Source organism: Artemia franciscana, chromosome 4 (assembly GCF_032884065.1).
Source record: "Artemia franciscana chromosome 4, ASM3288406v1, whole genome shotgun sequence".
In the NCBI taxonomy this organism is placed as follows: domain Eukaryota; kingdom Metazoa; phylum Arthropoda; class Branchiopoda; order Anostraca; family Artemiidae; genus Artemia; species Artemia franciscana.
In genome coordinates this window covers 25,621,251-25,649,040 of record NC_088866.1, presented here as the reverse complement: position 1 = coordinate 25,649,040, position 27,790 = coordinate 25,621,251, and the positions used below count along the sequence as shown (strand labels likewise).

The following is a 27,790-nucleotide window of genomic DNA, read 5'->3' as shown; positions in this document are numbered from 1 at the left end:
AACATTTCCGGTTTTTTTCTCATTTTTTTCACTTATTCGTTAATTTGTTTTAAACCATTTATTTCTTCTTATTTTTTCTTTTCCTTAGCTAAAACCTATTATATATTTGGACTTCCATTGCTATTTGTAGTAGAAAGTCGTTCTTTGTTTTTTGTCTTATTTAAAGTGGTAACCTGCAGTTATCAGTTCACTTATCTATAAAAAGGTAAAAGACAAATAAAATAGAACAATTTAATTTGTGTACATACCAAAACCATTAAAAAATTAAACAAAACAAACGTGCGAAACTAGAACTATCTTCATAAGTCTCAAACGGCATTATATCCTAAAAACAATTTAACAATAATTGATTCCCCAATTATTCCTTCCTCAAGAACTTTCTTCATTTCCATCTTACCATCACTCTCATTCTCTCTCACTGCCCCTCTTCTATATTTTAAACCAAGGATTTGAAATATAAAGAAGAAAAGCAGCTATATCCTAACTTTCCACTAATTCAAGGAAGATTACCCTTCAAAGTTATTAACTAATACTATTTTTGGTTATTTGTTCAATTTTATGCAATGCTTACATTACACAATTGGTTCGCATAAAATGTCAAACTCGTATTAATTTTAAATAATATAGTTATCACAAGAGTCTCAGGTGTTAATTAAGTGGATTTAAGCTAAATATCCGAAGCAGTTAGATCTTTGATTCAGTACTTGAATATCGAATAATAAAATACAGTTCAAATCCTCAATGAAATACGTTTGATTCATGTTCGCCTGAATTGCATACCTCCTTAAAAGACCCTCTAATAGTACTAGATTAAAAATAAACTAGCATGACAGTTTCGCGAGGTAGTAACTTCAAACAAGGAGATAATATCCTAAAAATCCACTGGTTGATACTTTTGTATCTCAAACTATTCATATTGAAGGTTTGTCTTGCGCTTTTAGTCTGTCCCTTTCCTATATTTTATATCAAGGATAATTATTGATATTATCAGTGAAATTATTCATATTAAAGGTTTATCTTGCGTTTTCTAAATCCCACCCTTACCCCCCCCCCCCCCCCCAGTGACAACCAATCCGAAATACATTGCTCCATATTTACCTGGCTTTTATAGCCCATACGTAGCGACTCTCATAGTATTAAAAAAAAAAAAAAAAAAAAAAAAAAAAAAAAAAAAAAAAAAAAAAAAAAAAAAAAAAAAAAAAAAAACGTAAATATGTCGTATGGCACTAAAGAAAAGTGTCATAGCTTAAAACAAAGAAAAAGTAGCCTACCATAAATATCGACTGGTTGATACCCATCAATCCTTAATTGTTTACATTCAAGTTCAACTCGCGCTTTAATAATTACAAAACACATTTCTAAACATTTTATATTTTGTATTAATTCTTTGAGTGAATTAAGTTAGGAGTGTTTCTTTTAATACACAGGTTTTTTAAAAATACTAAAAATGAGAAAAATGCTCAGATATTTAGAAGGCAGGATTGTATATGAATAAAACGGCTAACATTATCAAAAGCTTAAGATTTTCAACACTTTCACTAAAATTCGTGAGTTTAGAAGACCAAATCTTCAGATGGTCAAAAAAAGGTCGTTTATCATGTACAATTGGCTATTGCCATGGTAGTTTAAACGAAGAGAACTCGTGGCCTCGAAGTGAGATCACACTGTGTAGTAGGCTAGAAAGAACCATTTTTAGAAAACTACAAAAATTTGCAATCTCCAGAGGAACATTATTCTGCGTTCCACGATTCCCGTACTGGAGAAAAACAAGGCAAAAAAAAGAAACAAATAAAAAATAAAATAGAATAAAAGAATAAGAAGATTAACAAAGACAAAAAAAAGAATAAAATAAAATCTTTCCTTTCAACAGCTAAAGGATATTGACATGTCTAGAATATACTTGTGCTTTTTAAAAGACTTAAGCTTCTGCATACCTCAAGCACTTAAATTTAGCTTTCCAGTACATGTGCTGTTACATCCACGACACATTACAGCACACTTGACTAATTTAGTCTGCTTCTTCCTATTTCGTTTGCACATAGAAGGCAATATTTTTGAACATTTCTACTCCTATTCCCTTTTTTAGCGACGGATATAACTATAGCATTTCTCGGGCATTACATTCAACGTTATACCAAGAGGCAAAGGGTTTAAAAAGTCGAAGCTTCAATGGAGATCCTTCGTAAAGATCTACGTATGGCCATTGCATATTTAATAAATTTTATGCATAATTTTTCAAGATTGTAGAGGGGACAGATCCATTAAAAAAAAAGAAGGAAAAATACATTAAGCTATCATGGTTCTATTTTTGGTTCCACTAATTTAGTCTTTTTCTTCCTATTTCGCTTACGGATAGAAGGCAACACTTTAGAACATTTCACACTAGGAAGTTGCCAGACTGACAGATCTTCACTTTCACTTGGCAACGGGGACAACCATGATTTCACCTGCGGTCTTAAAGATGGATGAACATTGCTTACAACTGTATCCTTTGTCAAAGAACTGTTATCCATTTCATGGATTAAAATGTTTTGCACTGGTTTAATTTCATATAGCTTCTCTGACACTTGAAAAACATCGCTTGGAGCCTCTGAAAGATTGACGGGATTATTAGTTTGCAGAGCCTTTATTGGACATTACATTAAACATGAATATTCAGACATTTTCACAATTCTTTCTTTGGAAAGAGAGGGGGGAGGAAAAATTACCCTAAAATGAATAGACCACATCATTTAATTGCCTCTAACGTATCTAAGAGGGAAACTGTAAGCCTCATTGCTGAAAATATAATCAAAAACTAGCTTACGATAAAAATGCCCTTAAAGACAGTCTGCCCTCATTTTCATCAATACTGTAGGATAGATGTGCTAATATCTATCTCAGTGATTTCAATAATGACCATTATACTAATTGTATTAATTGGTGGTTTTCAGAACAAAGTCGCGAGAAAATAAGAAACTTGAGTAGGATCTTCGGCGACTTAACATGGGAAGATCTAACCCTTAGTGAATAATTCACAAAAATTCATCTACCCCACTATGGAGCAAAAGCTGAAATTTCTCTGTAAATGGTAATTCATCAGCTGAAATTTATATTCAAAAATAAAATTAAATCAAAATCCCATCCGTAAAAGTAGGCCTAGGCTAGTCTACAAAAGTTTAGGCAGGTCAAGTATAACTAGTTGACTTCTAGTTGGTACATTATCATTAGGTTTTTATTTTACGATTAATTAAATAGATTTTAATAGGCGTTTATATGGATATTACGTTTTAAATTTATTTTTCTATAGATATAGCAGTTCGTGGCATCGAACTGCAAGTAAACAGCAAATTGTTCTAATATTAACCAGGATCTTAAAAAAGGAGTTTTGATGGCAAAATGTACATTATATAAATCGGCTTTTTATTTTGATACCAAATTTACAATCTACATTAAGTTTAAAGTTACCCAACAAGAAATACGCACCTGATAAAATTCTGTCCGTTTATAAGGAAAGGGGGAAATACGTACAAAAAGGCGACTGATTTTAGTGAAAAATACACCATCGAATATAGCATATCACATAATTCTATTGCAGAGAAGTTTTCCAAGAAGGATAGTCATGGATTCGTCTTTATTTGTTTGTTTCTTAATTATTATTATATTTTTTGCTCAAGGGTGACCATTCCGAACTATTTGTCCTAGAATGTCAACAGAATTTTCTATAGAAAGGACCCAAAAATTTCAATGACCTTTCAAAGTAGCAAAACGACTGCGCCAGAGCAAAACATCCTTTTCAGCTATTTTGTAGCGCAAAACGACTGTTTTTGGCCCAAAGGGTGCCAAAAACCCATCCTGTGAATATTGTGAGATAGCTAATCAGTTTAAAATTACTAGAAAATCATACTTTAAGCTAAACAATTTTAGAGACGGTAATGCCGTTCGATGGAAGACTCTAAAAAATTCTAAAAAACGAAATTTATTATTCATACGATTTTTAATATGCAAAATGTATTAATTTTAAAGTTGATCATTCAAATATATTAGCACAAGATAATTTCAGAAGTTTAAAAATAGGAATGAAATTCCCTGAAAAGGGAGTAATCTCGAAGGAAATTGTGGTAAGAGAGGGTGAGATGAGGGGGTAAGAGATGCTCTCATATAGTGGAAAGGATTATTTATTTTGGATAGTTATACTCTATTTGGAAAAGCAAATACAGGAAATGAGCTCTTATACTAGAAGCAATGCAGTACAAAAATTGAATTTGGTTATACAGAGTAGTTTCTGAGGGCGAGGTAGCACTCCTCAGATTTGTTGTAGTGGCAGAAGATTGAGTTGAAGAGGGAGGGGGCAGGCCCCCTCAGCTACGAAATAATTTCTGTTCAAGGAACGGATTTCTTTTGTTTTTAATTTCATCGATAGAAATTTTCTGTTAATTCAAATATTCTATGAAAAAACGATATTTAGGTGTAAAAAACGACCTAATGTCGACATGCTGGGATCAATTTATTTCGAATGTCGAAAAAGATCAAATAAACATTTGTTCTGCTGACATAAATTCAAATCGATCAGACGAACTCCCTGTTTGCTCATAACACGAAAGAATAGAACGAGGCTCTAATGGCAAGTATACGCGGGATCGGTACCATAAATAATCCAAAAAGGGTGCTTCAACGCTGGCCTTAAAAATGATCCAAAGCCGACCAAAAATTGACCAAATTAGTGATATTTCTTTTATACCTTTTTCTTTCATTTTGTCTGCGTTAGGAGGTAAATTCAGAAATGGATGTACCAACTCCGAATGTAATTTTCCGTAAATACTTATAACGAAAAATTCCCTGTAATACTAGCAAATTAACAGGGAATGTGCAACAAAAATAGATCCCGCCACGTTAAATTACGCAAGCTTAATGGATTGGCAAGATCCGTTTTCTTCTATTTGAATTGGTTCTTAATACATTTATAATCCTCTTTTTTTTTCAAAAATGCAAAATGTCCTCTTTTCTTACAAAGTAAGAAAAAAGCCGAAAAATATTTGAAGTTCACTTTGCCGTATCCTGGATGCCCACAAAATATTTCTTGAATTTAATACCACATTAATACTTGTGATAGCAATTGCGCAAAGACTTAATTAAATAGGCGGTTTCTGATTATAAAAACATATACAAAAAAGCCACCGCCTTTCAAGTATGCAAGTTCCTTCTCAATATATTTATAATTTTCCAGTTCCTCAAAACTTGTAATATCCTCCTTTTTCACTCATAACGTGAGATTTGAGGTGAGAGAGCAAAGTGAGAAACATTTGCAAAATGGAGCTTTGAAATAATTTTTGCCCTACCTTGGGGGTCTAAAAACGTTTTTTGAACAGACTGCAGGTTAGTTTTAGGGGGCTAAATTTGGTCAGCATAAATTTATATAGCAACAATGAATTTGATTCTCTATGAACGCTTGTAATTGCAATTACCATATATGCTTGCAATGAAAAAGGCGGTTTGTGATATTAAAAATATATTTAAAGACTTATACGGAGTTAGCTCTACCAATTGGTCCAACTCATTATTTCCTATGTTAGCCCCCCCCCCACTTCGATTAACGTCTCTGCACAACAAAAATCATTAAAAAGGTCACCTTGTTGACCAGCTCTTTCTTCCCAGTTGTCAGGAATGATTTCTTCAACTTTCCTTTCTCCCACAGTCCTTACTCTTCCAGAATGAAAAGGATCCATCTGATCAAGTAGGGCAGTCACATCCACTGATTTTTGAGTTGTTTCAAATGTTCTTGCTTTCACAATTTCTCTGCTGCGTAAATGACCAGTGTTCTATAAAGTGTTTATCAAAATCAAATAAAAACAATGGGTTTATCCCAGAATTCAATTGTCAGTAATGGTCACTAATTACCTACTATTAATATCAGCCTAAAATGATGAATAGAAACAAATTTAACCCAAGAAAATACTTATCAGTGGTGCAGTAGTAGCTGCAACATAGCAAAGAACAAACTACGTCCCATAGTACTACAAAAACGCGTTTAAAAAGGGCAAGTCAGAAAAATAGCCATCTCAAGCTGAATCAGGAATGATAACTATTATCTAAATTAGTCTAAATAGTAAAATGTTAGTTTGAAAACAAACTTTAAGTAACTTCGAAAAATAGTCACAAACCCCTAAGAAACGACGCAGGATCGAAACGAAAAACACATCATTCGAATGGTCATGGCCGAAAACTCCATTCAGAAAACTTACATTCTCCTGGCTTGGAGAACAAGAAAAATCAGTATTTTACACGGGCAGCGCTGATGTACCTTTTTCTTTCCTTCTCTACTGCTAGCGGGGAACTGGAACATCAAAGAGAGATATTTAAGGGCTCACTTTAAAGAAAACTTCTATATATAGTGCATTTATTCGTACCTAAACGTAGTTAATAAATAAAAAGAATTTCTGACAAAAACTGCATCTTCATATACAAGATGACGACGTCATAATCGTAGGTTACAACATAAATGACTTTTACAATTATGTGATGACGTATACTATATAAAGAGCATCTAGCATTGTGGTTCGTTCAGCATCAAGAGTAATGCGAGTTACCAAATGTGGTTGGCTTACGAAAGTACGTTACAAAAACAAACTGATGGAATTAAAGGAAACTTTTCAACACCAAGATAGATGTACTTATTCGTATCTTTACAAAATTAACTAAAAATTTCTAGTAAAAGAGTAGCACGACTTAAACCTCGCTTGTATTGATTGTCTTCACCAGGAATTTTGTGTGGATGAATTTAAAAGAGCTTCAATGGCCATCATCATGTCAGCAATATGTAAAGGAAGGTCGGCAACGAGACATTTCTTCAAAACAAGATATATATAATGAAAGGCCCAGCATAGTTTCAGATATTTGCACAAGCATGAACAAAAATGAAGGTTTGTATCTATGTTTAAGCCATTTCCATAATGAAAAATATAGTAGACGATCGGGGTAACACGACTACGAATTTCATAGGAGTACTTATCGTATTATAGGACCTAAAGAAAAATTCGGACTTCTTGGGAGGGTGTAAAGAGGGAAGCTTTGCGATGGAGGAGGAGCATACGCAGATTTGTTGGTCTCAGACGACTTGGTGCTGCAGTGAGTTGTTAGTAGCCTAGTAGTACTAGTAGTATTTACTGTATTATGGCCTCTGTAAACACTATTAACGTCAGTATTATCGTCATTATTAACGTTTGGTGATTCTTCTCTTTGTTTTGATTTTTAGTTTAAAGTCCGCAAGAAAACTTAGTTTATATGAATCACAGGATGTCGTTACCAACGATTAAACAGTAGCTTAAATCTCATTCACATTAACTTTTTTGTGATTATACGAAGCCTTTTAAGCTGTGATAGTGTAAGAAATTAAAAATTGATAGTCTAACTTTTCATTAGTGCACTAAAATGGCAGTAATGAAAGAACAAGTCCAGTTATAGGATTAAATACGTTACATTTGATATTAGCGCCATCAACCTTGAAACTGCAGCTACTTGGACTTTTAAATAAGCCACCAGATAGCATTCAAAGCTCTAAATCCTGTAATTAACTCTGACTGATTTCTACTATACCTAACAGGTCAAAAGTGACAGAGACGCTTATGAGCCAAGAGCTCCTTTTGTTGCAACCCAAATGCAGGGCAGACCGTCATATGGACTTCTGTATGCCTCCAAGCACCAAATAATTTCTTGAAGATACGGCTATTGGGACTCTTAAAGAAGCTATAGATAGCAATGAAAGCTAAAAATCTAGCAATGAACAGCGACAGATTTTTATTAAACTTAATACGGCAACAGTGACTGAAACGTATATCAACCGAGTGTTCCTTCTGTTGGTACCCAAATGCAGAAAAAGTCGAATTCAATTGAATTCTTTTGTTCCTTTTACTGTCAGTATTCTTAATCAATTATATTTCATTTTAGAAAAAAACGGTATTTAATATGGCTTCGGCCATTACTACGATTATAGTTTTGTTAGTAAACGATCCGGGTTATATAAATAAATTGCAGGCTAATTTTATAAAGAATTAAGCCCAAAAGGCCATAAATAAACTAAAAACGTATAGACATAAATAAACTAGAAACCTGAGACACAAATGTTTAAGGAATTGAATGTTTAAAGTCGCAATCATTGTTATAATATAACAGTTTGTTAGTTTGTAAAAACTTCATGGAAACAGAGAGATCAAGCAAAACTAAATCAGAAATACATAAACACAAATAAACTAGGAACACGAGACAAATTTTTCAAATAATCAAATGCTTACTGCTAGAAAGTCATAATCTTTGTCATAGTATCTAGTAAAAATATCTTCGTGTTTTATACAGTGCATAGCATGCCAAGTATGCATTAACAGGCGCGGAAACCTCTTGGTCCAGTAGTCACAGAATTCATCGGGTATCTTACCCAGAGCTTGACGGGTCTCATTCGACGACTCTTGGTAGTGATGTCGCTTGTTCCTAAGTGCTCTTAGCAGATCCCGTACCTAACAATTGAACAAAATAAAAGCAGCTGAATAAAAATAAGTTAGTACCAAGGATAATGAAAATAAAACCTGATTGTTTGAATTAGCTAAGTGGAAACTTGCACGGTCATGTTGAAAGGTGTACCTGTCTCGAGTTTTTCTGATTAATTCATCATGAAAAAACTGAAGGAAATATTAAACCTTGCTTATTGACCATTGATCATGAAATATGGAGCTGTATTATATTTTTCCGATTGCGTGGGTTTATTTTTGAATTCCCGTGTTAAGATGGCCTCCCACAACCCTCCCACCTAGTACTTTTTTCTGCATTAACCAAGTTAATTTTTGCTATTATTGTTATAATGAAGAGATGTATCATATTTTTTATGCATGTACAACTATTTATATAACCAACTTTACGAGCTCTGCTCTCCGTTGGGGGCTAATGTCTTTTGTATTTTAAGTGAAGTAAATAAAACAGCATCAGTAACAGATTGTTAATGTTCAAACTTTTACGCAGGAAAGGCATTGCAAAATTAAATTAACAAGTTTTGCTTATTTGTTTTCAGGGTTGAACGTGACAACACTGACGAAAGTAAGAGACTGCTGTGAAAATTTATAATTTTGAACAAACAAAAGAAAAATCTTAGAAAATTTCAACTTTCAAGCATGAGTAAACCCAATATGCGCACAGAGAGGCATTTTTTTTTATTTTAATGACCTTGATACTTTAATGCTATTCAATAACCAACACAGAATTTCAGGTGACAAAATTCATGTTTAATGTCACTTGACAGAACGCAATGATTCTTCGATAAAATGCAATTTTTGAAAATATTCTATGGCGGCAGTAGTGAAAAACTTACCGAGGCTTGTTTTATCATTTTCTTGAGATTTATTCACGGGTATTTCAAAAGTCATTTTAGTTAAACTGGGTCTAATGATTCTGATCAATAAGTTTTACTTTTTGTCTGTTACAAAAAAAAAGAGAAAAAAAGAAAAAACGAAAAAAAAAATCCATTTTTCAATTGTTTTCAAACAATTCTGAATGTTTAAATGTTCTCAGTTAATAGTATTTCTTTATGGTCGTTATGCTTTCACAGTTTTCATTATTTACTTTAACAGTTCAACTTTATTCTCTCTATTTACTTACATCTGAACAAATATGTCTACAATTGACAATATTGAATAGGAAACACAAAAATAAAAGTACAAATCCAGGAACTGATCAATGACCCCTAGGGCATAAACGTTAGCCCCAGGAGAACGTCGGGTTTTCATATTAATGCACCACTGATATAAATTACAAAATACCTGACACCATAATACATCAGACTTCTGAAATAGATAATAATCTGTTGTTGACTATGTAGTGTTGTGTAGTATTTTTTTTTTCAATTTTTCCTACTCCATATTTTGTGTATTCATACATTATGATGGATAATACAATTATAATAATAATAACAAATAATGCATCCAAAGTATTATACCAAAGGCACTATACACTGTACAGCAAAAAAGAGAGAATCCAGCTGAAAACCATTCATGTGTATTAGTAAGAAGAATATATTTTTTATAACTATATTGAAAGGAAGAAACTGAAACAGAATCTTTTATTTCCAGCGAAATAACATTCCCAAATTTGGCTCCAAAATGTTTTATGGAATAAGTTGCCCTTTGTTTGTGACAAGTATCCGAACTAAGAGATAAATGTGTAGATGGCAACGTTGGATAATTATGATAATACTTCGATAAATAAGACAGGGCAAGTTGTGTTAGTCCTGGGGGTTCTAGACCATTTGTGTATTCATACATGAATACAGCAGTTCAGAACTGGAAAATCTGTTAGTAAGTGGGATTTGAGAAAAATTTCTTCAGTATAACATTCATGAAAATAAATTGACTTTACAGCTCAATTTTGAACGATTTAAATTCTTTTTAAATTATAAATGAAATAATTAGTCTAAACATAACAACCATTCTGAATATAAGAAAAATACAGTAAAATATGTGACTCGCAAAACTTTTCGAGGACGAAAGTTTTTCAATTTATACATTTGTATGTTCTTCCCACGACAGTATTTCATCAATGCTTACACCTAAGTACTTAAATTTTTGAGTCCCCATCGATAAAAAATCCAACAATGATTAGAATTGGTTCAACATTTACTTTTTAATAGTATTAAACAAAAAAAACAAGTTTTTTTAAATGAAAGTAAGGAGCGACATTAAAACTTAAAACGAACAAGAATTACTCCATATATGAAAGGGGCTTTTCCTCCTCAACGCCCCGCTCTTTACGCTAAAGTTTGACTCTTTCTCTTAACTCTACATTTTAGAAAAGTAAAAAACCTTAGCGTAAAGAGCGCGGCGTTGAGGAGGAAAAGCCCCTTTCATATACAGAGTAATTTTTGTTCGTTTTAAATTTTAATGTCGCTCCTTACTTTCATTTAAAAAAACTTGTTTTTTTAGTTTAATTTCTGGACGTTTTTTAATTAATGCATTTTTTTTTATCTTGGCTCTCCACACATAAATAATTAAACCGAAATTTGCATATTATTTTTTTTTGGGCAAAATGGCTTTTTCATAGTTTTAATCGGAAGATTTTGAAAAAAAAGGAGCGAGAGAGGAGGCCTAGTTGCCCTCAAATTTTTTGATTACTTAAAAAGGCAACTATAAGTTTTAATTTTTTACGAACGTTTTCATAAGTAAAAAATATACGCAACTTACGAATTAACTTACGTAGCGAACTTCTATATTCGTATGTTTTTATTGCGTATATGAGGGGGCTCACCCCTCGTCGATACCTCGCTTTTTACACTAAAGATCAAATTTTGCCCCAATCCCTTGAGAATGACCCCTGAATCGCAAAGGCCGTAGAATAAATAGTTGAAATTACAAAAATACTTTAGCGTAAAGAGCGAGGTATTACGAGGAGGTAAACCCCTCATATGCGTAATAATTTCTGTTCGTTTTAAGTTTTAATGCTGCTCCTCACTTTCAGTAGAAAACACTTTTCATATTTGTTTTTTCACTGTTTTTTTAAATAATGCTAGAAAATCCTGCGCCCCCTCCATTGAAAGTCTCTTCCCCAATGAAACGTTCCTCCATTGAAAGATCCTCCCATGTAACCCCCCTTCAACTCTTCCCCCAAACCAAAAAAATCCCCCTGAAAACGTCTGTACACTTCCCAGTAACCATTACTATATGTAAACACAGGTCAAAGTTTGTAACTTGCAGCCCCTCCCACGGCGACTGCGGGGGAGTAAGTCGTCCCCAAAGACATAGTTATTAAGTTATTCGACTATGGTGAATAAAATGGCTATCTCAGAATTTTGATCCGGTGACTTTGGGGAAAAAATGAGCGTGGGAGGGGGCCTAGGTGCCCTCCAATTTTTTTGTCACTTAAAAAGGGCACTGGAACTTCTAATTTCCGTTAGAATGAGCCCTTTTGCGACATTCTAGGACCACTGAGTCGATACGATCACCCCTGGAAAAAAAAAATAAATAAACACGCATCCGTGATTTGTCTTCTGGCAAAAATTGCTAAATTCCACATTTTTGTAGATAGGAGCTTGAAACTTCTACATTAAGGTTCTCTGATACGCTGAATCTGATGGCGTGATTTTCGTTAAGATCGTATGACTTTTAGGGGGTATTTCCCCCCATTTTCAAAAATGAGGCAAATCTTCTTAGGCTCGTTACTTTTGACGGGTAAGATTAATCTTGATGAAATTTATATATTTAAAATCAGCATTAAAATGCGATTCTTTTGATGTAACTATTGGCATTAAAATTCCATTTTTTAGAGTTTTGGTTACTATTGAGCCGGGTCACTCCTTACTACAGTTCGTTACCACGAACTGTTTGAAAGAAAATCATATCATTTGCTTTTGAAATATACGCCTCGTATATTTAATAAGACCATTCAGCACGTTTTCGATGATTTTAAAAAGGGTTTCAACAGATAAAGCTCAGAATATTAAGGTCATATCATCTGCGAATGAAATTGTCAAACAATCTGTCATAAAGTTTCCTATATCTGCAGTATAAATAAGGTAAAGAAGGGGGCCGAAAATGCATACCTGTGGAATTTCGTATGTTATTAAGAGTTCTTGTGATCTTTTTACTCCAAACCTAACCAACTGTGACCTATCCGACAGATTCAATCCAACAAACAATCCACGGGGGAAAATTATATTCATTTAACTTTCACATTAAAAGATTATGGTTTACTCTATCAAAAGCTTTCGACAGGTCAATAAATAAAGCTGATGTTTAAAAATCCCTCAGCTAGAAATTCTTTCACTTTACAATTAAAATGGATAACAAAGTCCGTCGAGTGCTCTTTCCGAAATCAATATTGGCTTCGTGGTATGATTCCTATTTCGTCCACAAACTTAACGATTTTATCATGCATAATTTTATCAAAATACTTCGCAATAACCAGTAAAATTGAAATATGGCAGTAATTATTTATTTCTTCCTTATTCACGTTCTAATACGGATTTTCTTAGAGACCTTTAGGAACAATTCCTTTTTGAAGAGACAAATTGATTAGAAAGAGCAAAATATGAGATATCACTGGAAAATATGTTTCAGAACCCGTTTCGGCATGTAATCAATTCCAGGACCCTCCGATGGTTCAAAGAATGCACAATCTTCTTCAAATCATCTGCGGAAACCGGTTCAAAAACCAAAATACTACCATCACTATCAAACCTTGAAGAAATTGGACTTTCATCTCTTATGATGAAGATATGAGAAGACATGATGACAATATCATTGTCAAAGTGCGACGAAATATTTTGACCAGCACCAGTAAAAAATTTACAAAAATCATGAGCTATAGATTGACTATTTCCTATTCTTTCTCCATTTGGGTTACCCATCTCATTAAGGATCTTATTATCTTTCTATTTTTCTATCTTTCTATTCATTATATTTCTATCTTTCTATTTATTATTATTATCTTTCTATTTGATCTCAAATCATGTTTTGTAACTTATTAGTTAATCACGAATATTTTTTTTTCTCGATCTACTCTCGTTCGGTCCTGCAAACTTGTAACACGCAACTTCACGTATGCAACACTCATGCAATTTGCAACTTCACGAATCTTATAAGAAAAAAAAAAAATATAAATTAGCTCAGGGTCCTTCTGACTCAAAACCATCATTCCATTCTAGTTTTCCTAAATGATCTTACAGTTCTAATTTAATTAATTCAAAACCAATATTTTCTCATCATTTTTATCCTGCTCGTTTGGATATACTGATAAATTACTAAACGACACCACTACAAATGCAAGGAAATGATATGAACTTAACGCAATTAGCATAATTGATTATTTCAATTAGCATAATTGATGATTTCAATTAGCATATTTGATGCCGGTAACGAATATTTTCACTGATTAATATATTATCAATAAGCGTGCCGTTCGTTCTGTGATTCGTATGGGGATGTTAATCGACGGGAAAATACCAAACAATAGCATACTAATACTACTACTAACAAATCACCACAACATCAAGCGGCCCGAGATCAACACAGACATGTACGCTCCTCCTCTATCCAGTCTATTCAAAGCCACCCTCTTTACACCCTCCTAGGAAAGTTTAACAGTTCAAAATAGGGATGAAACCTTTTAATCAACAGTGAAAGAGATATAAAATTTTAACTGAATATTTCGGACACATAAACAGTGTCCATTATCAGCAGTAAAACTGCTGATGATTAAAAAGTTTCATCCCTATTTTGAACTGTTATATTTTCGTCTTGGAAAGACAGTGTGGTCTTCGAAGTCATCTACCCTTCTAGGAAGTTCCAATTTCCATTAAATCTTTCCTTACGACATCCTTCCATCCCAACCAAGGACGTTATCTTCCATCGGCAGAACGTGTCCTAGTAATCACACCCTTTCTCTTATTATAGCCCTAAAAAGCGGGATTGAACCACACTTTTTGGACAACCTAGTGTTTGAAATACGGTCAGTCAGTTTGGTACCCAAATACATCCGTAGGTAATTTCTCAGGAAAATATCTACCAAATCTTTCTCCGCTTTTTGGAGTACCTATGATTGAGAACCAAATTTGACCACTGTCATCACTTTAGCTTCCAATATTCCAATCTTTGGTTTGCTGACTTATTTTCCCATTCTTCGAACCTTTTTAAATTGTGAAAAAATACTCAATACCTTAGCTATTTTACTTTCAACATCTTCACTACACCCACTGTCTTTACTAGCAATACTGCCAAGGTACCTGAAGCAGTCCACTTGATCGATGTCTTCGTTACCCAACGTCAATTTTTCATCTTCACTTATTTCTAGACTCACCGACTTAGTCTTCTTAACATTGATTCTCAAACCTATTCTAGAACCCTGAACTCACAAAATCTCCACAAGTTCATTGATTTTGCTAAGACTTTCATTTAGTCTGCTTAAATCGTCAGCATAATCTAACCCCAGAAAAGTTTTGCTTCCCCATTTGATTCAGTGTCCTCCTTTCCTTTTTCCTTAAGAGAAAGTCCATCAAAATGATCGATATAAATGGGGATATAACACAAGCCTGATTAACTGTGAATTTAACACAAAACCAGGTACTAGCCTCATTTCCTGCCTTAACCACAACAGTGATATTCTCACACATAGAACTAATTACTTTAATGTATCTGTCTGGTATACCATATAAGGATAAGACCTTTGCTAAGGCTCTTCTTGATTGAATCAAACGCTTGTTCATAATCTATAAAACTGAGGACTAAAGGTGTTTAATGACTCGGGCACTTCTCAATTATTAGCCTAGGAGTTAAAATTTGGTAGACACATCCTCCACCCTTCCTGAAACCGCACCATTCTTCTGTTAAAACTTTGTCTACAGCATCTCTAAGTCATCTCGAGTCACCATTATACTAAATAATTTGTTACCTACGGAAACCAGACTAATGCCTTTATAATTACCACATTCACTCTTATCCCCTTAGATAGAATATAGGATATTTATTTCGAAAAATTACTACCATAGCCCCAAAGGGCCGAATTACAGTTTAGGAGCCACAAATAAACAAAGCAAGCAAAAAAAGTTACAAAGAAACAAGAAAACTGAAAAAACTGGCTAACAATGCCAAAACAACAACAACAGAATGAAAAATTTTTTCTTACTCAAAATAATTAAAATACAGTGTCAAAAAGATAAACTGATTAAGCAAAAAATTAACATAAATTATACAATTTAAAAAAAAATAATAAAGGGACAAAAAGGAGGAGGGGGGGGGGGGGCAAACAAGCGAACAAAATCAGATTTCTTATACAAGGGTTAAATTCAGGTTTTCCTAAAATCGCTAGGTACTGCCTTTTTTTTTTCAAAAATCACGTTCATAATCTTCAGTAGCTTATTTCTAAACTCACAACCACCATATTTCAAAGACTCATTTTACTATGCTATCAGCACCTGGTCCTTATTATTTTTCTTATTCTTTTAGTATTGTCACTGATTCTTCCAAATAAATCTTGCCTCACATCCAAGGAGTTATAAACTTTTTCATTTTCCTCTATATCTTTTCCTGCAACTCTATCTTGATTTAGCATATTCTCAAAATGTTTTCTCCATATCTCTTTAACTCTTTCCTTATTACTAATTGTGGCCTCGTTCCTATCTTTAACTGGGACAGGTCTGGACCGACTACTCCCTCTCAATTTATTAACATGCCAGTACAATATTTTACTATTATGCCGTCTAGCTGCATCTTCCATATCCTCAGCAATTTTATCCATGATCTCAAATTCCCACCTTCTTAGCTCTCTCCAGTTTCTTTACATTCCTCTTATTTTCCATATGACTTATCTCTCCTTCGAGACAAGTATCTTCCCCATAAGTAAATTCGTAGTCCACCTTTTCGCATATGAATTCTATTTTTATGAAAAAAGGAATAACTTCCAAACGAACACAAGCTTAGAGCTGAAATTTCATTGAAGAGAGAATTATACGTGGACATGACAAGATCACACGATGATTTAATTCGCCTCATATCACAGGGATTAAAATACTTTAAAACAGGAACATATACGAATTCCCTTTTTCGCTCACACCATCACATTCACAAAGGCCTTGTTCACAGATTTTAGCTAAATCAAAGTGATTTCCAGCACGATCAGATAATCTACAAGTCAACAGAGACATTTCGAGACAAAAAATATCTCTTTCTGTCAACAAATCAATTCAGTCATTCTCCGGGTTGTAAGCCTGAACCCAGACTTCTTGAAGATGGCTCAGTTAGAAAAGTTCTGACAGGTTCTTGATTCTTACAACTGGATCAGTAGTCTTTGTAAAGATATGGCCTTGAACCGATCAAGCATTTCTCATACCCATTATATCTTTAGCAGCATTCAGAACTTCGTGTCTACGACGAGTAAGACTTTCACTCACAAAACACTGCAGTCCTTTCAGCCTGCTCAGTACTTATCGCGTAGTTGTTACGCTTTTAAATTCAATTTCAACTGAGGTTCTGTTACTACTGGACGTTCCCAAAATGTTAATATCCACAATGTCAGACTCGGACACCGATTATAGGCCTAGTCTTTTTTGATCAAGTCAAGCACGTCATTTGTGGAACACCGTGTTGTTTCATTCAGACCACGTACTGTTTCAAATAAAATTAGACTGTGACTAATCATGTGGTTCACTTTACTGATTTTTAACTACAGGCTTTCAGCTGGGAGAGAGAAAAACCTGTAGGTTCATTCCTGTCCGAAATCATATCATTTTAACAATTTTCAAAGGTTTCATAAAATTTGCGTGTTTTTGTTGCTTTGACAACTATCTCCCTTCTCCAGGAAATGAAAGCAGCGTTGAGGAATATTAAACAAATTTCATGACAAGAATCAAATAAACACGAACCCTAGACATTTAGTCCAGATTAAGGAGGGGGTGTATTGAGTAACTTTCTCTGGCTAAAACTGAACTGACACTTGCTACAAATAGACATCAGGGGGAAAGAAAATAGGACAGAAAGAGGAAGTAGGTCACGCCACATTCATGGTCAGGATTAAATGGAAAGTTATGTGTCTTGAATGGAAGGTTATACCTTCTTAAGCTTTCTTGTCCAAAGTGCAATCAGCTTACTGTCTAATGATTTTGAAACCAATTTCTCTTTTTTTTTAAAATCAGGTATTCCTAAAAACTGCATAATTGCATATGGAGATCTTTCTCATTACAATGTTCATTTCTATTTTTTTTATGATTTCCGAAGATAGATATGGCTGTGCAAATTTTCTCTTAACCAGCTTATCAAAATTAACCAACAACAGCCTATATTCTAGCTAGGATATGAAACTATTAATCTTTTTCAAAGATTTGAAGCGATTTTACTGCATTAGAATTTTCTACTTTATTATTTTTAAATTCATAGCATACTAACATGACAAAATACTTTATGAGCCTTAAAATAATTCTTGAGTAAGTAATTTTTGGAAAACTCAACAACTTCACAAAATTTCCGAAAAGTCATTGAAAATTCCTAAGGTTTTAATGCTTGATTTTCGACACAGTCATACCTCGAATATAAGTGATATCTTCCTTTACATATAATTGTAAAAGATTATAATTTTAATAAAAATTCAAAAATTAATTTGGTATAACTTACCGATCGACCCTGATAAGTTCTAAACCTCCTCAAGTCACTTTGTACCACTGGATCCAGGCATGCTTTCCAGTCTCCCTTAACAATCTCCCAGCCCCCTCTTTCCAATGCGACAACAACGAATGACTCCAGTGATTCTTTTTCTATTCTGTCACTAACATCCTGAAAACAAAATGGGGTAAGAAAAGCAGGAAACAAGAGTATATTTCAAGTTGAAAAAAGAAGAGACAATAAATGTGAGAAACGACGAAAAAAACCTTCTTCAGGTTTGCCAGAGTAGAAAAAAAAAAAAAAAAAAAAAAAAAAACACTTAGTCTGTGGTCTATGGCACTTCAGAAGCGGAATGGCCTACTACAAAGAGCCGAATCATAAACTACTATCCTGAAGCAAAATAAATAAAACTTCAATGGGACGATTTAAAAAATCAACAGGGCAATCTACTTCTTTTAAAAATCTACAAGACAAAATCAATAATTCTTCTAAAAATCTACACAGCAATCTGAAAATACTTCTAAAAATATACAGGGCAATCTAAAAATACTTCTTTCAAAAATCTACAGGCCAATCTAAAAATACTTCTCCAAAAAATCTACAAGGCAATCTAAAAATAATTCTTCTATAAATCTACTAGGCAATTTATACACACTTCTTCTAAAAATCTACAGGATAATGTAATAAAACTTCGTTTAAATATCTACAATACAATCAATAAATATATCTTCGAAAAATCTACAGGGTAATCTAAAAACACTTCTTCTAAAAATCTACAGGGCAATCCAAAAATGCTTCTTCTAAAATCTACACGGCAATCTAAAAATACTCTTCTTAGAAACTATAAGGCAATCTTAAAATATTTCTTCTAAAAATATACGAGGCGATCTAAAAGTACTTCTTCTAAAATCAACAGGGCAATAAAAAAAATCTTCTAAAAATACACAAGGCAGTCTAAAAACAATTCTAATACAATTCTAAAAACAATTCTATAGGGAAATCTAAAAATATTATTCTAAAAATCTAAGGGGCAATGTAAAAATACTTTTTTCTAAAAATCTACACGGCAATACTAACATTTAGTGACTTGTGTCAATCCTGTAGCTAAGTCTGCTGACAAAATAAAGCCAATACTTCCATCCTAAAACGCCATACAGGTAATAGGAAATTTGTTTTAGATGTTTAAGCTTTTATTTTGTCGGAATAAACTTGCATTTTTTTCTGGGACAATTTTTTTTCCATAATTTGAGGCAAAATAAACCCTTACACTGAGGCAAGAAGTATTAGACACATTACTGCTCAGAAAAAAATCTGCTAAAAAATTCATTGATCGCTTGAAATATTGCCAACTGACGTCTCTGAAAGGTAATTTTAGCTTTGATTTTTCAAACGTTTATGTATAAATAAAAACGCAAAAATACGTATTGTTTTACAGAACTTAGCTCAATGGAACGTTAACCATTCCAAAAGGCGTTTTTAAATAGCCCATCTGAAATAAGAGCCACAGAATTTTCCTTTTTGTTATATATATATCCTGTCTTCAGAGATAATATTCCGAAGCTGTTTCCAAAATTTGAGAAATTTTGAGGATTTGAGGATTTACTATTTTTAAGCTACGCTAAACGAAATGACTATCTAAAAAATTTTAATCGGATGCTTTTTGTGATATACCTCTGGTGGGAAGAGGACCGATTGCCCTTAATTTTTTTTTATTCTTAAAATGAGCATCAGAACTTTCAATGTCCAATTAAATGGCTCCCTTTTAATTCAGAAAAATTTAATTTTTAATTTTGAAAAATTAGAAAAAAAGAGGTATTTTTAACATACGAACGGGTAATCGGATCTCAATGAAATTTGATTTGATATTTAGAAGGATATCGTGTCTCAGAGCTCTTATTTTAAATCCTGACAAAATCTGATAACGTTGGGGGGGGGGGTTGGGGGGGGGAAACCTAAAACTTGGAAAACACTTAGAGTGGAGGGATCGGGATGAAACTTGGTGGGAAAAATAAGCACAAGTCCATAGTAAATCCTTGCGCCGATGGTAGAAAAATCGAAAACTTTGCTACACAGAAGCATATCTACTAAAAGGTTAACAACTCACTTGAAATATTGACATATGAAGCTACTGAAAATAGCTATTGGCTTTCTATGAATTTTAGTAGCGGCATTTATGATAAGAATATGTGTTGTTTCAAGTCGCTTAAATTATACGGAATGCAAAAAAAAAAAAAAAAAAAAAAAAAAAAAAAAAGCCAAAAAGTGCTACAGTATGTTTTACGTGTAGGCTAATATACGTTACAGATTTTTAGTTTTTAATATTGCATTTTTGGGCAAACATTCCGGAATTCTTTTTAAATCAGGGACATTTTTTTCTCAGAGGCACTTCAAATGGAATTGGCGGTCGTATAAACTTCGATTGAAAATCGGAAGTTCTAGTACTTTTTTAAAAGTCAAAAGTGATTGGAGAGCAGCTAGCCTCCACTCTTTTCTCAAACGAATCCGGTCAAGATCTTTAAATAGCCATTTTGTTCAAAATAGTCCAAAGATCAGGTAAAAATTCCAGGGTTAACAAGAAACCAGAGCCCCAGGGGAAGAGCTATAAGTTATTCCCCGGGGCCATAGAAGGTTTTCATAGAAGGGGTGATCATATAAACTTTGGAGGAGGGTCATTCGATTGGAAATCGAAAGTTCTGGTTCCCTTTTTAAAAGTCAAAAGCAATCGGAGGGTAACTAACCACCAACACTCTTTTCCCCAAATGCTTTAGATCGAAATTTTGAGATAACCATTTAGTTCAAAACAGTCCAAGATCATACAGCAATGCATCCAGGGTTGACACAACTCCCAGAGCCCAGGAGTAAGGATTGTAAGTTACGCCCTGGAGGCGTATAAGTTTTCAATAGAAAGGGTGGTCATGTAAACTTTGGATGATGTTCATTTGATTGGAAGTTGAAAGTTATAGTTCCCCTTTTTTAGAGAGAAAAGGGATTGAAGGGCAACCTGCCCCCCCATGCCCTCTTTTTCCCAAATGCATCCGATCGAAAGTTTGACGTAGCCATTTTGTTAAAAATTGTCCAAAGATCATATAACAATGCCTCCAAGGTTAACACAGCCCCCACTCCTACCCCGAGCCCAGGGCCCAGGGGTCTTATAAGTGTTGCTCAAGTCTAAGAGCAGTGATGCCTCAATAGTCTTAAGAGACCAATAGCCGCTACTCCTTCCTTCATTTAATGATGTAAGTTGAACGGTGATTCCCTCAAGACTCAGGTGTTTCTAAGAGAGGTGTTTTGGTCAAGACCAAAGGTGTTTCTAATGTTTTCTAAGAGACGCAGATGTCCTCTTTCTTTAATTCATGATTCTTTTTGCTTATATTCTATCCTGTGTCAGGTTTTTTACGTTTCGTTTTTTCCCTTCTTGTGTTTTAACTGCTTTTTTCTGTGTTTTAAAAATGCTTTGTGAATTTTTTTTATTCATAAAATTTGTATGTACAAAAGGTTGTATCCATTAGATTTATTGCTCTAGGATAAAACTTCACTATATTTCACTGGTGCAATGAGAAATCTAACGCCAATACTATGCAACATATGCTATATCGCAAAACCTATCTAGATCACGTTAGAACATTAATAATGCTGTAAAATACAGGTGTATCTAATATAGTAAAAATCAATAGGGTTGGAATGCGTGTGCTCTCTGTGGAAAGGTTGGAAACATGCGAACCATTTTATCATTCTAGTACGCGAGAACAGGGAATTCTTCTTGCGTGCAATACGTTATCGTGTATAATGTATTAGCCGAATCAAAATATTAGAAAGGTTATCACAGTCGAACTGGTTAGAGCTTAATTCCACTGAGAGGGAATCTTTTTCAAACCCTAATGTGGACATAAAATCCTTGGAATATAAAGGTTCCCTGAGAAGAAAAGAGATGAAAAAAGCATCGAAAGGAAAAATTTCTTAAAGTATTATGTAAGAACCCACGTGTGCATTATCATTACGTGGCACCTACGTGTGCGCCCTCCTCAGTACCAAGAGAGGATTCCCCAAAGGGCCGGAAGAAACAAGTCATGTAATAATTCGTCATCCTTAACATAAGTTAACATTCCCCCTTTATATAACAAACAAAGAAATCTTGAAAAGTCTTGAAAAATTTCTTGTCGGTGAAATTGGTTGCTAAGGGTCCCACCAAAGGAGTTGGATGCTAGGACCATCCGATGGATTTTGGTTCTAGGGCCCCCGGTGATTAGGTTAGGGGCTCGATGAAATTGGATGATAGGGCCACATTGAAATTGGATCCTAGGGCCCGCGGTGGTTAGATAAGAGCCCCCGACAAAATTGGACGCTGGGGCCCGGATCAAATTGGATGCTAGGGCCTGCATAGGAAATGGTTGCTAGGGGCCCCGATGGCAGGTTAGGGGCCCGACAAAATTAGATGCTAGGGCCCCCAGTGGTTAAGTTAGGGCACCCGATGAAATTGGATACTAGGGCCCAGATGGAACTGGATGCTAGGGCCCCCATTGGAATTGTTTGTTAGGGGTCCTCCGATGGTTAGTTTAGGGGCACGATGAAATTGGATGTTATGGCCCCCGGTGATATTAGATTCTAGGGCTCCATTGGAACTGGATGCTAGTGGGCTGGTGGAATTGCTCGCCAGGGGTCCAGCGTCTTGAAAGTCCCCCACTAGCAGGCCGTGAATTTTTTTGAAGACTATATTATGTAAAAAATTTAAGAAACCAGGGGTAAAGAAGCTCATGAAGGCTTTTTATAGAATTAAAGAAACCAATACGTAACATTCTTAGACACCCTGGGATAAAGAAGAACCTGAAGGCTTTTTAAAGAATAAAAGAAACTATTAGGTAACAATCTTAGAAATCGTGGGCTAAAGAAGCCGCTGTAGGTTTTTTTTAAGAATCAAAGAGATATTAGGTAATTAACACCTGCGTCTCTTAGAAAACAATCCCTACGATGTAACATGCACCTACGTCTCTTAAAAAATTAATAACAAATGTGTCTTGAGGGAATCGCCATTCAACTCAAATCATTAAAGGAAGAAAGGAGTAGTGGCTATGGGCCTCATAAAAATTATTGAGGCATCACTACTTCTAAGACGTAAAAAAAGTAGAAATATTCATTTTATACACCAATAGAACTTTGGTAATAAGATACATAGAGTAAGCGTATTCTGAATTTGGACCGATATGTCCAAAATAGAAAATAAAATAGACCTTAGTTGTTTGGGAGAAATCATGAATCGATGCTATGCTGCAAACAACAGTAACTAATGTAACTAATGTAACAGTAAACTAATTTGGTTGACACATCTCCTCCCTTTTCTAAAACTACATTGTTCTTCTCTTAAAAACTGCATCTAAAGTATCTCTTAGTCTAATAAGTATCATTATGGTAAAAAAATTTGTTTCTTCGGAAATTAACCGAATTTGTTCCAGCAGTTTTTTAATTGTTTGTCAAATTTGACGTTTATTGGTCAACAGAAAGGAAACCTAGAAAACAAACATTTCGTTTAAATGTTCACAACAAGTAAAGAGCGATTAAAACGACGTAAGTTCAACCATTTCGGCGCAACTTAAACAAATCTCTTCGATCTCAGATTGAGCCAGCAAAAAAAATGCAGCAGAATAAATTCAACACAACATACCTGAAAAAAAGCAAGGATTTTTTCTTTTGGCCAGAACATTGGATGTTTCAGAATAGCTTTCGCAGTGGGTCTTTCGTTCCCATCCATATGTAACGTTTTCTCCACAAGGCGTATGGCTGAGTAATGATCGATTTCAGTTAAACCAGACAAACTGAAATAAAAGCAAGGTGAAAGCAAAACAAAATTAACGTTTAAGAGAAAAAATAAGAAAGCAAAATAAAATAAACGACAATACAATAGCCATACAATGAACACACAATACTGATACACACGACTGATACAACCAAGATGTTATCTTTTATAAATTCTGAGATAGCCAATCGACTTAAAAGCATCAAAAATTTTATACTGAGATTCCCAGTTACGCAAGAAGTAATTGTGCATGCTTGTGCATTTGTTTCTGGAAAGTCACTTAGTCCATACAAGTAGAAGCTCTTCAGACGGGAAAATCGTGTTTTGTAAGCCTAGTGGACGATACCCAATAATTTTTTGTCAACAGAACTCGATGATTTCTTGAAAGCTTTCTTTATTTAAACTATTGCTTGCTCATTTGAAATAAGGAGCTATGAAGATTTTAAATTTGCATGGCTCTGACTTAAGAGTATCACTCCTTGTTATTTAAATTATATTAGAAAAAAAGCCCCTTAAAGGCACTTTAGACGAGGAAACCATCTGATGTAAGCCTAGTGGACGATACCAAATACTTTTTTATCAACGGAGCTCAGTGATTTTTTCAAAGCTTTCTTTACTTAAACTACTGCTTGCTTATTTGAAATTAGGAGCTCTAGAAATTTTAAATTTGCACGGTTTTGACTTGGAGTATCAATCCTTGTTATTTAAATTATATTAGAAAAAAATACCCCTTAAAGGCACTTTAGACGAGAAAACCATCTGATGTAAGCGTAGTGGACGATACCCAATGCTTCTTGAGAGCAGAACTCGATGAATTTTTGAAAGCTTTTATTACTTAATCTATTGCTTGCTTATTTGAAATAACGACCTCTGAAAATTTTAAATTTGCATGGCTTTAACTTGGAGTATCACTCCTTGTTATTTAAATTATATTATAAACAAGAGCTAAGACCTCATATGGCACTTGTGACGAGGCAAGAAGAGCTAACAGCCAAGAGCTCATATGGTATGAGCTCTAACAAAATTCTAAGAATCAATAGATTGATTTAAAAGGAAAATCAGAGGCTTAATGCCGGTCAGGATTTAAAATAAGAGCTCTGAGTCACGATGTCCTTCTAAATAACAAAATTCATTAAGGTCCGATCATCCTCTCGTAAGTTATAAATACCTCATTCTTTCTAATTTTTCCTCTCCCTTTAGCCCCCCAGATGGTCGAATCTGGGAAAACGACTTTATCAAGTTAATTTGTGCAGCTCCCTGACACGCCTACCAATTTTCATTGTCCGTTTTTTTTTATTATTATTATTATTATTCCGAGCTGTGCATTTTATTTAACAGAAACAAAATCACCATAACAACCAAGACTACTGAAATGCACTAATGAAACATTATTTGACAGTTTCATATTTATTGATATGGATGCAATAAATATGAAACTTTCAAATAACGTTTGAGCAGTGTATATATACACTATTGAGACGGTATGTGATGAAAAGGTATGTGAGACATTCAACACAGTATTAATAGATATAATTATTTTTAATGCCAAAGGGGGGGGGGGGGAGTGCAGCTTGATCTTTCTTTCCACTTACGTCTAAGGGTGGAACAAAGCAATTATTGTTATGGAAAATTCTACCCATTATAGCAATTCGTGGTAGGATATAGTAGTAGCCTCTAGAGCCCTCCAAACTTTTACAGTATAAGTGGGCCTTACCTATAATTTCCATTGAGAATATTGGCTTGTCTTCTCAAAGCATCACCAAATGGATGAGATCCTTCAGTTAAAACGTAGTAGAAAACACACCCAAGCGAAAATATATCAACAGAGCACGTTGTACGTTGTATTTCAAAAGCGTCCATCATCTCTGGTGCAATCCATCCATCAGTTCCAGCCACACCAGATCGCTTCGAAAAGGATAAACGTCCTATTCGCATTTTCTTACAAAGACCTGAAAAAAACTAATACTATTATAAATATGTAGAACATTGTTTAACTTCTACCTAGTTATTATGGACGTAAAAAATCAACACAGATTGATCTAAGTTCCAACAGAAGGCAGAAAGTTTGTTAAGCATAAATGACTAAGCAACGTCGCTTGGCGAGTTCGAGCTAGTAGGTTTGATTGAAAGCCAAATTCTCTAAAATCTTCCTAGTCAGTTTCCTGTGACTCACTTGGATACATATGAAAATAAGAATAACAATAGTCTATTTTATCAGCAGCGGATTTTTAACCTTTTAAACATGAACTTTTATATGTTTTAAACACAACTTTTCCATGGATTAAAATAACACAACTTTTCTTTACAAAATAACAGTGGTAAACCCTCTTGCAAATATATGGTAAATAAATATTAACCTAACAGGAAACAAAAAATTTCAAATCTTAAAGATGAAACCCAAGTTCTGACTTTCTAGTCGAATTATCCTCTTCCTGTTTCTACGACCACCTCTCTATATGAAGTAGCTGGAGAAGAAATAATACATGGAAAACACATTGCTCTTTACTAAGTGTACCCATATGGGCGAGCCCTTATAGTCCTTACAGAACACTTCTGACCTTTTACCCCTTTCCATAATTCAAATACTAGCCATGCTCATGTCTTCACAATAACAATTGCAAGAGCGAGGTATCCTATGCACTAGTCTTTTGTGCCTACTGTATAGATTTTTGCCTCATTTCTTTGTTTAGTGTCAATGAATAAATTAACTTAGTAATTAATAAAAATTAAATTGCTTTACTTCAGTGCCAGTTTAATTAATACCAATTTAACACAGCGCCAAATAGCTCAAGATATTGAAGCTTTCCTTTAAAGGTTTAGTTGTCTTTGAGAATCAACAGAGAGCTAATGTTTAAATTTTTACAGACGAAAAATGTTGTCAAATTTAGCTAATTAATTTTACTTATTTGTTTTCACGGCTAAACCATGACAGCACTGACAAAATAGTGGTACTGTCCAGAAATGCGTTGCATATGTGTGAGCCTTTTTTGAGGGTTGCAAAATATAGCAGCTTACCAAAGTCAGATATCATAGCTCTGACCTGTCCCCTGCCAGTGTGTAAAGATAAAAGTACGTTTTGTGGCTTTATATCCCTATGAACTATATCCAAAGAATGAAGATGGACTAATCCAGATGTTGCTTGGCGTAGACTGGACTTCACATCGAATGCGGGACCGTTGTATCTCCCCTCAATAAAATCTTGCAGGGTCCCTGCGCATAGCTCCAGAGCAATATAACGAAACTGTCGATCAGACTCAGTGCAAAAATACCTAAAAGAAATAAGTACAAACTAAAAACTAGTACTTGAACAGTACTTAACCCAAGTACTGTTCAAATACACACACACATGATTGCCAGTATGTTGCCACAAATAAGACAAGACAAGATTAAAACAAGGCTTTGGAATCTTGAATTTTCTAGAACAATACAGTGCTTTCGAAGAAGTTACCAAACAAAAGAAAAATGATGAACATATAATTTCCTGTTTAGACAAACGAATGCTTCAGAAATATCTCCACTGCAAGGCCACCAGCAAAAAAATTTATCATGAACCGCAACTTTAGCCAAAATAACCGACAAAGATGTGTAAATTTAAAAAAAAATTTATGAAGAACATGGCTAAATGGTGTTCTGAACGATCGATTTTTTTTACTCTACTTATGTCATAAACAAATGAGATGGAAGGATAACTTATCGTCGCTTAGCTTACCGCACTTTCTCCGAGTGGCAGAAGATGGAAGTGCATACAGGAAGTGCAATAAAATGGTGAGAGAAGAGGCTCCAAAACGGTCTCCAAGGACGAATGGGAGTCAAGTATGGCATAGACTATTACAAACTTTTCATGAGCAATTTTCGCTGAGGATGCAGCTCCCGAGGAATTATTTTGCTAGTCTGTGTCTTACAG

The 27,790-nt window shown here is 34.3% G+C and overlaps 1 protein-coding gene across 2 annotated transcripts in view; it reads right to left on the bottom strand.

Annotated features, from left to right (window-relative positions):
• Positions 1–217: 217 nt before the first annotated feature.
• Positions 218–27,790, bottom strand: part of LOC136026201 (serine/threonine-protein kinase/endoribonuclease IRE1-like) — a 98,431-nt gene continuing 70,858 nt past the window's right edge. For both annotated transcript variants that reach the window (XM_065702527.1, XM_065702528.1), the window contains exons 11-17: positions 26,902–27,155; positions 25,601–25,835; positions 23,755–23,905; positions 18,111–18,269; positions 8,268–8,486; positions 5,609–5,798; positions 218–2,590 (exon numbers count right to left, since the gene is read on the bottom strand). In XM_065702527.1, coding sequence (XP_065558599.1) covers positions 2,295–2,590; positions 5,609–5,798; positions 8,268–8,486; positions 18,111–18,269; positions 23,755–23,905; positions 25,601–25,835; positions 26,902–27,155 — 1,504 coding nt within the window. In that variant the 3' untranslated portion in view covers positions 218–2,294. The remainder of the gene's footprint in view (positions 2,591–5,608; positions 5,799–8,267; positions 8,487–18,110; positions 18,270–23,754; positions 23,906–25,600; positions 25,836–26,901; positions 27,156–27,790) is intronic.